Source organism: Callospermophilus lateralis, chromosome 7, assembly GCF_048772815.1.
Source record: "Callospermophilus lateralis isolate mCalLat2 chromosome 7, mCalLat2.hap1, whole genome shotgun sequence".
NCBI classification, from domain to species: domain Eukaryota; kingdom Metazoa; phylum Chordata; class Mammalia; order Rodentia; family Sciuridae; genus Callospermophilus; species Callospermophilus lateralis.
Window position 1 is genome coordinate 28,900,595 of NC_135311.1, and position 12,418 is coordinate 28,913,012.

General features: G+C 40.9%; 1 protein-coding gene across 1 annotated transcript in view; it reads left to right on the top strand.

The window, feature by feature from the left end:
* The window catches only part of Aknad1 (AKNA domain containing 1), a 35,606-nt gene that overhangs the window by 17,711 nt on the left and 5,477 nt on the right, over positions 1–12,418 (top strand). The window contains 2 exon segments of the mRNA XM_076862457.1: positions 4,542–4,633; positions 8,428–8,525. Of these exon segments, the coding sequence (XP_076718572.1) occupies positions 4,542–4,633; positions 8,428–8,525 (190 nt within the window).

Genomic DNA, 12,418 nt, shown 5'->3' on the forward strand with positions numbered 1-12,418 from the left:
AATCATGTCACTGGCAAACAGATAGTTTGAACTCTTCTTTTCCTATTGGAATCCCTTTAATTTCTTTCCTTTGCCTAATTGCTCTGGCTAGAATTTCAAGGACTATGTTGAATAGAAGTGGTAAAAGTGGACATCCTGTGTTCCTATTTTTAGAGGGAATGCTTTCAATTCTTTTCAGTTTAGAATGGTGTTAGCCTTGTGTTTGTTTGCAATGTTTAGGTGTATTCCTTCTATCCCTATTTTTTCTAGTGTTTTAAACATGAATGAATGCTGTATTTTGCCAAATGCTTTTTCTGCATCTATTGAGACAATAATGTGATTCTTGTCTTTAAGTCTATTTACGTGATGAATTACATTTATTGATTTCTTTATGTTAAACCAACCTGGTATGCCTGGGATGAAACCTGCTTGATCATGGTATACTCTCTTTTTTAATGTATTTTTATATGTGATTTGCCAATATTTTAATAAATTTTTTGCATCTATGTTCATCAAGTATATCTTATTATTTTGCATCTATGTTCATCAAGTATATCTTGTTAAATTGATTCAGTAGGTCTGGTGTGATTTGCAAGCTCCCAGGTGATGCCAATGTTGCTGGTTTTGATCTGGACACCACCTTTTAAAGAGTAGCAAAAATCCAAAGATTATTTTATTATGAATAAATTGGAAAAACTGGGATTAAAAGCCCAAGGGACCAAAGTGATATCCATGTAATAACAAGAATTGATAATCCTGGTGATTCAGAGCCTTACAATTTTCAAAGACTTTTTGCATAGGAGGAATAACTTAGAAAGGTGAAACTTGCCCAGGGCAAAAGATATTAAAGCCTCTATCTTCCAACTCAGTGGAAGGACACCTACTGCATTTTGCTAATGCAAATCTGTTTGAAATGTCAAGTGCAGGGGAACCCTGTAAACTTAGTAGTGATAAAAGAAAATATGGGGAACAGATCGGACGGGGGGGGGGAACCCTTCATTTTTAAGTTATAAATGTGATAAATGTTTATTGCAAAAGAAATAAAAAAAATATAGAGAAGTGTAAAGAAGAAAATTTTCCTTAGACAAGTTGTGGCTAATTTTTAAGTAGTTTTTTTAATTGTTGATGAACCTTTATTTTCTTTATTTACTTATATGCAGTGCTGAGAATTGAACCCAGGGCCTCACTCATGCTAAGCAAGTGCTCTACCACTGAGCCTCAACCCCCAGCCCTTGCTAATATTTTAGTATATTCATTTTAGTATATATCCTTCCAGTTTTCCCCTCTTTTTTAAAAACTTTATTTTTTAATTTTTATGTGGTGATGAGGATAGAACCCAGTGCCTTACACATGCTAGGCAAGTGCTCTACCTCTGATACCTCTTGCGTATATATTTTTACAAAAATGAAATCTTACTATATGTATTGTTTTATAATCTACTTTTTTTCATTTAACATATTGTGGACATCTCTCCACGTCACTTAAGAATAAACCTACTTTTTTTTTTCAATTGAATCCAGTGCCTTGAGCATGCTAGGCAAGCACTCTACCGCTGATCTATATTTTCCGACTTTTACTTTTTGAGAGAAACGGATTGCCCTAGCTGATCTCCAACTTTTCTTCCTGCCTAGCCTCCCAGGTAGCTGGGATTACAGGCATGCACTACCATGTTCAGCTCTATGACTTCATTTTAATGAGCTTTTAAAATATGTATATGCTTCCACCTCACCTATTGTATTAGCATCACCATGGGTGCATTTCACGATATGAATGTACTCTGATTTATTTAAACAATCTCATTGATGGACATTTAGTTTTTCCCCAGTTCTTTGCTATTATAACCATGGTTTCAGGTAACATCATATTACATGCAAACTTTTTTGTTATTGTTGTCCATTATTTCCTGAGAATAAAATCGTAGCATTGCAGTTAATGGTTCAAACCATTGTGAAAAGTGGCTATTTGTAGCCTCCACTTTACTAGTGCTTGGGAATATCAGGGTCTCTGACTTGAGCTCACCTCAATGTTTTCCTAAGCTTTGCTACAATGGTAAGTGAAAATGGGTATCTTATTATACCAAAATATATTTTTAATACCAGAGATTGAACCCAGAAGCACTTAACCACTAAACCACATCCCAGCCCTTTCTACTTTATGATTTATTTTAAGAAAGGGTCTCCCTAAATTGCTTAGGGCCTTGCTAAATTGCTGAGGCTGCAATCCTCCTGCCTAAACTGGGATTACAGGTGTGCACCACCAGGCCTGGCCTCAATCTGTTTTTGTTTTTAAACTGTTTGTGAAATTCAACCTATTTTCATCTGTTTCTTGGACATTTGTACCTCCTCTCTGACAATATCAAAAATTTTAACTTATGTTTGCAAAACAAATTACAGTTAAATTTTTAAAGACAGAAAAATGGGAATGTATGAAAAACAAAAGGATGCTCACTGTTCAAATTGGTATCCTGTCAAGTGCTCTGACAAATGCACAGTTTAACAGAATTGGGGTTAAGAACACAAGCAAATGAGTCACACAATAAAGGTTCAGTTCCAGCTCAGATACTCTCTATGTGATCTTGCCAAGTTGCTTAAATTCTCTGAGCCTCAAATTATTCATCATTAAATTGTCACAACATGCCAGGATGGTAAGTAATAAAAAATTATCTGAGAAGCACTGGCACATAATGAACAATCAACAAATACCGCAGTTGTTTCTATCAATAAAAAAATAATGAAGCCCTCCCAAAAAATCAGTGGGCAAAATATATGAACTGAAAAGCCACAAGCAGGAAATGCAACCAATAAATAAGCATGTGGGGAAATGCTCATCTTCTTTGGTAGCAGAGGAGATCCTACTTAACATAACTCCCCCCCCCCTTAAATTAATGAAAACATTTTCAAGAGATAAATCCTGGTACTGAGAAAGGTGTGGTCCAACTGGGCCATCCACATTGTTAGTGGCTGTGTAATCCGTGAACCTTTTGTGGAAAGCAGTTCAGCAAAATGTATCATCACACAAACATGTTCGCAACCTTTGGCCCAGATGTTTCCTTGGGAAGTAATTCAAAATGTGGAAAAAGACATGTCTATAATAATGCTTATGCAAGCATCCTTTGTAATGGTGGAAAAAAATACACTGATTTTCTGTTTACACAAAGGATAAGGCCATAGTCAAAAATACACAGTGGCTGGTGTTAGCCCTTTCTGTTTAGTAGTGCAATTGTTTTGTGTTAAAAAGTGATGTATAGGGCTAAGCTGTGGCTCAGCGGTAGCCTCACACTTGCCTGGAATGTGTGAGGCACTGGGTTCGATCCTCAGCACCACATATAAGTAAGTAAAAAAATAAAGGTCCATTGACAACTAAAAAAAAATTTTTTTAAAAAAGTGATGTATAAGCCTGGGCACTGTGGCGCATGCCTTTAATCCTAGCAGCTCAGGAGGTTGAGGAAGGAGGATAGTGAAGTTCAAAGCCAGCCTCAGCAAAAGCAAGGTACTAAGCAACTCAGTGAGACCCTGTCTCTAAATAAAATACAAAATATGGCTGGGGATGTGGCTCAGTGGTTGAGTGCTCCTGAGTTCAATCCCTGGTAACACCCAACCCCAAAAAAGCAAAGTATAGGGATGGGGTAGTGGCTCAGTGGTAGAGCACTTGCCTAGCATGCATGAGGCACTGGGTTCAATCCCCAGCACCACATAAACAAACAAACAAACAAACAAAGGTATTGTATCTATCTACAACAAAAAAGTGATGTATAGGGCTGGGGATGTAACTCAGTGGTAGAGTGTTTGCCTAGCATTTGAGTTAAAAAGTGATGTATAGGGCTAAGGCTGTGGCTCAGCGGTAGCCTCACACTTGCCTGGAATGTGTGAGGTCCTGGGTTAGATCCCAAGCACCCACCCCCATAAAAAAAAAAGTTAAGATATAGAAGACATAAAATTAATCATTTAGGGCTCTGAACAGTCCCTAAACCTTTTTTGTTTTAATTCATAATTAAATTGATTTTTTTGAAGAAGCTTTTAGAGCTCTACTAACCTGTGATTAGATTGATAAGATTTTAAAATTACCTTCCAGGCTGGGTGTAGCTCAGTGATAGTGTGCTTGCCTGGCCTGCACCCTGGGTTCCATCCCCAGCACTGCAAAAATAAAATTATCTTCCAAAATTTGTTCATTCTCTGGTAGAGGGTGAGATAATTTGAAACAAAGGAGGGAAAAAAAAAAAAAAAGGCAGAGGGGTTATCTTCTCATCTGTACCCTAGATTTAAAACCTGTTTTAAAGAAGAGAAGCCCAGCCAGGGTCGAGCTTCCGTTCTCAAAACCCGGGCCTTCAGAGGCTCAGACCACACTGACAGACATCAGAACGAAGGATGGGCTCTTTTTTCCTTCCTGATCTCCTTGGGCCTCTGCTTCTCAGTCTGTACAGTGATGTGTGTGCGAATGTCTCCCATCCTGATGTGGCAAGTTCAGCTGGGTCTGAGCAGCAGACTGGGCTGGGCCACAGTCCCCGGTGGTAGGGTGAGTCACATCCTCCCTCATACCACATCTGTGTGTGTTTTGTGGTGCAGGAGGACCCCAGCAGCACCCGGGGAAGGCAGAAACGTGCAGAGATGATGACATCCAGTCCAAGCTGTGCCTTCTGCAGCCGGCTCCTTGAATGGTGAGGGCTTCCTGCTGCTACTTTCCCAGGATGGGTTGGAGGTGTTCCTGGCATAATAACTCCGGTAACAGTGGGTGACAGCTTACTGAAGCTGTTACTGGCATCCTAGGCTAGAGGCCTGACTTCGGGGTCCCAACTAACCAGGTCAGGTCTTGTTACTCATCCCTCAAAAGTGAGCAGAAAAGGTTATAGTGGAAAGCAGGAAAAGAAACTTTAATCAATACTGCCATGTTGGCAAGGTAAAGTGAGATCCAGTGTCTCAGCACTGCCTTCGGGATGCTGACAGGGGCTTTAGGTTTAAATAGAGGAAGAACTAGGGCAGTGGGTGAGAGGTCTGCTTAATTAAGCAATCTTGGCCAAACTGTGGTCTGGTTGATCATTCCACCTCACTTCACTGTGAAGTGGCTCCAGAGAAGTCTTTATCACTCAAGGGGGACATTTTCCACTTGTTGTTCAGAATGTTTATGAGACCTGTGATCCTGGATGGGGGCAAAGATAGGAGACTTCCAGGTACTGCTTCAGGGGTCTGAAATAGGATGCTTGCAAATCTCCCTGCAAATCTGGCTTCAGTCTTGAAGGGGGGTGGGGACAAGATAGGTTAGGTAAATTTAGGGCTAAGAAACCTTGTATTACTAGATTTTGGATGGGCACTCGTTAAGTGATTAACATGCCTACGCATAGAGCCGAGCAGGGACCTGACTCAAAGTTTTAGATAGCAAAGGAGACAGATGCAGAATAAAGGCAGAGAGGCCAGGCTTGCTCCTGCTTTTAGTTACCTAAAGGGCAGCTGCAGATCTAGGTAAAGAGTAACTGCTTTTAGCAAAGGTATTCTTTCTAAGTCCCTGTTACAAAGTCACTGGCCAGTTAGTTATAGAAGCAGGGATCTCAGGGCTGGGCACCTTACAAATCCTCTAGCAGTGGCTCTTTACCCAGAGAACAACCACATACCTGGAGAGTTTCTAAAGTAATGCACATGCCCCTGCACACCCAGCCCCCATAGTCTCAACATCTCCAGGAGTGGAGCACTGGTACGCACAGCATGTTCAAATCTCCCCAGGTGATTCTGATAAAGCACCCTTGGTGAAGAACCAGAGCCACAGAACAAGGAGGGTGGTCCTGAGGACTACTGGAACATTGCCATATGGGAGATCATTCCCCACATAGACAAGCTCCCTTTCACTGCTCTCTTTATAATCAAAAGTCTTCCTTGTAGGGTCCCACCTGTGTCCCCACCACCACATCCCAGGCTACTGGAAGCAAGCCACTTTTCTCAGGCTGACTTCTTTCCATTCCTAAGTGAGAACTCTTCCAGAGCTAACAAGCTGGAAATCATGTAAAATCCTAAGGAGAAATCCTTGTGGTAGAGCACTTGCCTAGCATATGCAAGGCCCTGGGTTGCATCCCTAGCACAGCAAAACAAAAACCCAAACAAAACTAAGGAGAGATCTTTATGGTTTAAACATCGATTGTATCAATCACAAACAAGGCTTCTGTCATTTGTAGTGTGTCTATGAGTTAGTGACAGGTGCCACTTCCCAGCTCACTACCACTCAGCCCAAGCTTAGCTAATTTACCTTTGAAAGGTCAAGAGTTAAGGAGGGAGCGGCTATTAAGCAACAACTATTACAAGTGCATAATGAACTCTAATAGAAGCAGGTGACAAGGTCTGAAAGACTGAAGTTTCCTGTTAGAAAGCATTGCACCACGGGAATGGGCACTTGTCATGAGTATTTTATTGACTTTCCAAATCTAAAAAAAGAAACAGCACGGAGTCTGTACTAAAAATTACCATGTGTCATCTGGTACAGACTATGACTCCAAACCACCATGCCACTCATCAGCTTTGAGTGCTCCTTTAAATACAAGGGGCACTAATGAAGCTTGCTCACCAAGTCATCCCAAGCTTACTATTTTTGCTTGTTGAATCAAAGTCTGGATTTTTTTTTTTATTTTTAAAAAGGTTTTAAGCATAATAAAATATTTTGAAATTTAAAAAACATTTTGACTAGGTTTTCAAGGTACTGTTTCTCTTCTGAGTTCTTCATCCAGATCCTATACAATCATGTAAATAACAAGATAGGAACCAATTTTCCAGACTAAATGTGCTCTTTTATTTATAACAGACAAGATAGAAAGAAAAGCACAAACAAATATAAAATCAAACCCAGTGAATCCACTGCTGGGGAGTGATGAAGAGATAGGCATAACCTATGAAATGAAATCTTGGTAAATCATACAATACTCAGAGTTATTAATTGCAGGGAGCGCTGTACACTCTTAACTGTTAGATCACATTGCTCTATGATGGGATGTGTTCTTTATGAAGTTTGCTCACGTACATACTATTTTCAGGGCATTTTTAAGTTGTTAAGAATGTGTAGATAAATATACAATTTTACTTCTCTATATACATATTCTTTACTTAAATGTAAATACCAATAAACATAAAATGTATATCCCTTTATGTTATTTCTGGCGCAAAAAAAAATTTAGATTTAAGTTAGGCTGGAGGTGCTCATCTGTAATGTATAGGCTGGGGCAGGAGGATTGCTAGTTCAAGACCAGCCTCAGCAACATAGCAAGAGCCTGTCTCAAAATAAAAAAAATAAAAGAGGCTGTGGATGCAGCCCAGTGATACAGTGCCGCTGGCATTTAACAGAATACTTTAGTTACTTTGTCTTGTTGAAAAACTTCTTCTCCTGTAGAATTGTCCTTGGCCATTAGGTTTGACCAAAAGACTTCAGTGCACAAAGGAGTTTAAAAGAAGTAGAAAAAGTCATGTGTTAGACTGTGTTAGACTGCACTCACTTGAGTGAGATCCAGGTTTTCCACTTTGGAGAGCAGATGTTCAAATGCCCCAGAGGCAGAGGGTGGAGAGAAAAAATTAGGTGTGAGAAAATGTGTGACTCAGGAGGAGAGTATGTTTTCCAAGAGGAGAAGGGGCCTGGCTTCCCAGCCCAACCCCACCAGCCCCAGACCCAAGCCCTGCGTCCCCTCCACCAGCAGCCGGTCCAACTCGTGTCTTGGCTCAGCAACACCCGCACTTCCTACCCCAGGCCTGGACCTCTCGTGTGCCAGGACATCTTGGCAAAGCGCCACATCAAGAATGAGCAACATTCCCTGGGGACTACTACTGTATCCCAGTGGCTGAGCAAGAGCTTTGTTAAAAACTGTTTCCTTTGGAGGAGTTAGTTAGAATTTCTTTGGAGGAGGGAGGCCCACACTACAGACAGGTCGGAGAAGTCTCCTGATAAATGCCAATTGTAGTTCCTTTTTTTCTGATGCCCCCTGGTGGCCTTATAAAACTAAAATGAACTCCACACTGCCACAGCTTTTAGCCCTACACACTGACAAATCCCACTTTGCTGAACTTCTTGGATACATTCAGCTTGTCCTTAAGAGCCAAAGCCATGTGACCCAGCGCTGAGGGATTGCATAGCTTCTTTCCCAGATAAGAATTTATTTTGAGGCATAAATATGAGGAAAACAATTTATACACTTTTCTATTTTGTATATGTGTATATGATGATTAGGTATCATCCTTTATGGAACAAAATATTCATTTTTAATGTTTTGTAAATATATTATTATCAGACCAAATTGTGCTGGGTGCAATTTCTAAGAGGGAGGCTCTCAAACAGAAGGGCAGAGGGGACCTCTGTGTTGAGGATGACCGGCCTCTCCTACATTGTTCCAGGCTCTGATATATTTAACATTTCAGTTTACTAGTACTTTTTTCCTTTCTCCATGAGAAATAAACTAAAAGTTTCTGGGATATTATGCACCTTTTTTAGGAAGCAAAACATGGAGAAAAAAGGCCACAGACAGATTGACTGTGGAAGGCTTTCAGTTGTCCTTCATGAAAAGGCACTGCGCCAACGTTCAACTCTCGGTGAGTGGAGGGGCTGCGGCTGTGGGTGCTCAATCTTTGGGGTTCTTCATTGTGGGGGATCTGGCCACAGCTTGCTATCTGCCACTCAAATAACATTGCTCTACACTAAGGTGTTGTATGTGTTTTTTTTTTTTTTTTCCAAAATGTGAAGAATGATTGAGCAGATTTTTTTAAAAGATATGATTAACATGTTTATAGCAGCACAATTCATGATAGCCAAACTATGAAACCAGTCTAAGTGTCCTTCCATGGATGAATGGATTTTAAAAATGTGGTATGTATGCACAATGGAGTTTTATTCAGATATAAAGAAAAATGATAATCATGTATTTGCAGGAAAATGAATGGAACTTGAGAGCATTATGTTAAGCGAAATAAGTCAAACTCAGCAAAAGCCGTATGTTTTCTCTCGGATATGGAAGCTAGACAGGAAAAAGGAAAAAGGAAAAGGAAGGTGGAGGGGTGGGATCTCATGAAAATCAAAGGGAGATCAGTGGGGCAGAAGAAAGGGACCAAAAACAAGGAAGAGGAGAGGGAAAGGGAAATACTGGGGATTCATATTGGCCCAATTATATTGTTATATCATGTGCATGTATGAATATGAACAGCAAATCCCACATTATGTACAACTATAAGGCATCAGTAAAAAATGTGGGAAAAAAGATGTGGTTAAGTAGGATGAAGTGCCAACACCTGTTTCTAGCTAGAGTCACAGAGGAATCTGGTCGATCTGTCCATCTTTTGCCCACAGTTATGTGACCCATAACTGTCCGTGGGAAGGTTAACAGCATCATGGGGGTTGCTACTGACTTGTTCAAACATATTTCATAGAAGCAAATAAAGTTAGAACTGGCAGGAGACCCAGAGGGCACAAGTACATGGAATTCAATGATTTTAGTCTTAAGACCCTTTCTCCCAGGCAAGTTTAAGCAGAGAAACATTCCCTGGCGGAACTGTCCTGGTGAATAAAGAAGCGGGGCCAGAGGCCTGTCTGCTCAGGCCACTCCTGAGTTTGAACGTCGCTGCTGGAGCCCAACTTTGAGGAAGCTGGAGGCCAGATGGCTGGTGTGACTGACTTGCAATCATACACCCTATTGCCAGAGCCTTGCCTTCAGCTCCATATTCTTAGGTCACTCTGATCTGGGCTCTCTGTGATGGTACATTTTTCAATTAAGAAGTCTCATGGATTAACACTTAATACCAGATGCTATAACAGAGTAGGGGTTTTCAAGCTGTGGTTAGAGGGCCTCTGGGTTCCCTGAAACTCTCTCAGGTCCACCCCTTTTCCAGCAAGGCCAATATTGTAACAGATTGATGGAGATACAGCTGTGGAATTCAGCTGCCTTCTATTAAACCAGACCTTTAATTTGCCAAAATATAAAATAATAACACTCTTCTCATTTCTAAAACATTTGGAACATAGTTCATTTTTATTAAAAACATGTTATTTTGTTAACACAAGCCTATTATTTTTTTTATTTATTTTTTAGAGATACAGTCTTGCTGTGTTACCCTGGCTGGCCTTGAATGGCTGGGCTCAGGTGTCTTCCTGCCTCAGCCTCCCAAATAGCTGTGACTATAGGAACGAGCCACAGAGCTCTGCTTATTGTTATTTTTGGTGATGCTGGGGATTGAACCTAAGGTCTCTCACGTGGTAAACAGCTGTTCTAACACTGAGCTACACCCTCAGCCCTTATTATTATTATTTTAAATTGTTCTTAGTTGTAGAAGGACACAATACCTTTATTTTATTTATTTATTTTTATGTGGTGCTGAGGATCAAACCCAGTACCTCACACATGCTAGGCAAGCCCTCTACCACTGAGCTACAACCTCAGCCCTAGTCTTTATTATTATTATTATTTTGTGGGGCAGGTACTGGGGATTGAACTCAGGGTACTCAACCACTGAGCCACATCCCCAGCCCTGTATTTTATTTAGAGACAGGGTCTCACAGAGTTGCTTAGCACCTCCCTTTTGCTGAGGCTGGCTTTGAACTTGCAATTCTTTTGCCTCAGCTTCCCGAGCTGCTGGAATTACAGGCATATGCCACCATACCTGGTCTTAGCCCTTATTATATTTAAATGACATAATAAAATTTTTAAAATGTGTCAGTTAAAAACTCTTTTAAACAAAAAATCCAGAATCGTCTATTCAGTCTTGGGAAATCTGAATACAGAAATTATTTGCAATTTATATATCAAGACATCTCTACCAATTCATCCTCAGTTGACTGAATGTTGTATGATAGCTCTTCTCGAAATCAGAGGGATATGTTTAACTTCAGGTATATAAACTGGCATATATTATGTGGTAGATTTTTAAAAATCCCCACATAAACACATGTTGTATAATGTTCTCAATTGTAAAAGTGTGAAAGATTCTGAAATCAAAAGTTTGAGAGCCATTGACATAGTGTCATTTAATGATTACAACTCTCCTTTAAGGTAGGAATTATTATCTTTAATAAGGAAATGAAGGCTCAGGGAAATTAAGTGGCTTATCAAGGTCAAAGAGCTAGTGTAATAATTGGTTATCCATCATTGTGTAATCATGTATCCCAGAATTTAATGGCTCAAAATAATGAATCTAAAATATCTCAGTTTCTGTGGATCAGGAATTTGGGAACGGCTTAGCTGGCTCAGCTGGCTGGCTCAGGCTCAGGTTCAGGCTCACACAAGGTTACATTCAAACCTAAAAACCAGGGCTGCAGTCATCTGAAGGATTAACTGAAGCATGAGGAGCTGCTTCCAAGGTGGTTCACGTATGTCGTGGTCATTGGCACCAGGTCTTAGCTCCTTGCCACAAGAGCTTCTGCAATAGGCTGCTTGCAGGTCATGACATGGTGCCCAGCTTTCTCTGGAGCAAGTGATGGAGAGGGAGAGGGAGAGGGAGAGGGAGAGGGAGTGGGGGAGGGGGAGGGGGAGAGAGGAGAGGGGAGAGGGGAGAGGGGAGAGGGGAGAGGGGAGAGGGGAGAGGGGTGGAAGCCTTGATGTCTCTTATTGTCTCGTTTTGGATGTTATAAGCCATCATCACTTATTTGTTTGAATTGAGTTACTAAATCCAGCCCTCCCAGGGATGAATTAGGCTCCTTTATTTCCCCTTGTGGTGCTGGGGATTGAGTGCCAGGCAAGTGCTCTACCACTGAGCTACACCTCAGCCCAGGATCCATCATTTAAGAGAGTGTCAAGGAATTTGTGGACATATTTTCAACTATCACAGCTAATAAGTCCCAGAGTCATGTTTAACCACAGGCGTTCAAACTCATTCCATTGGTGATTCATACTTACATGCTCCCCTGTCTGGCCCTGTGCTTTCACGCTCTGGCCCTCCCTGGGGAATTCCACCGCCCAGCAAGTTCTAGATCTGTACCAGGCACTTGAGCTCTCTGCTGCTACCTAGCCTCTTAGCGAAGAGAGTAAAGTTATCACTCAGATTCTCATGGACTTACGAATGCCACATACAGGAAAATTATCTTTTCAGTTGTGTAGATGACAAAACAAAAGCTCTTGACCATAGCAGAGTCTGAGTTTAAGAATATGGATGTATCAGGGTAAATCTGGGGAAAAAAAAAAAAAAACCTACAAATGCAACATTGTCTAATTCACTGGGTCAAATTCACACAGACCCACTCAGCAGACATGCATCTATATATATACTAGTCACATCTTCAGACTTTCATTATCAGATCTGTCACTTACCAAAATATCTCTGTTGTCAGAAGAGGATCCAAGATGTTCCTCTCCTGCTGACAACATCCCTTGGAAACACAGCCGAGGAGGTGAACACTTTGGTGTCTAATGCATACCCTGTGTGTTACAACCCTACTCTCCACACCACATTTAATGACTATCCTCAAGAAACTCACACCTCCTTTATGTAACTTGGGCTTT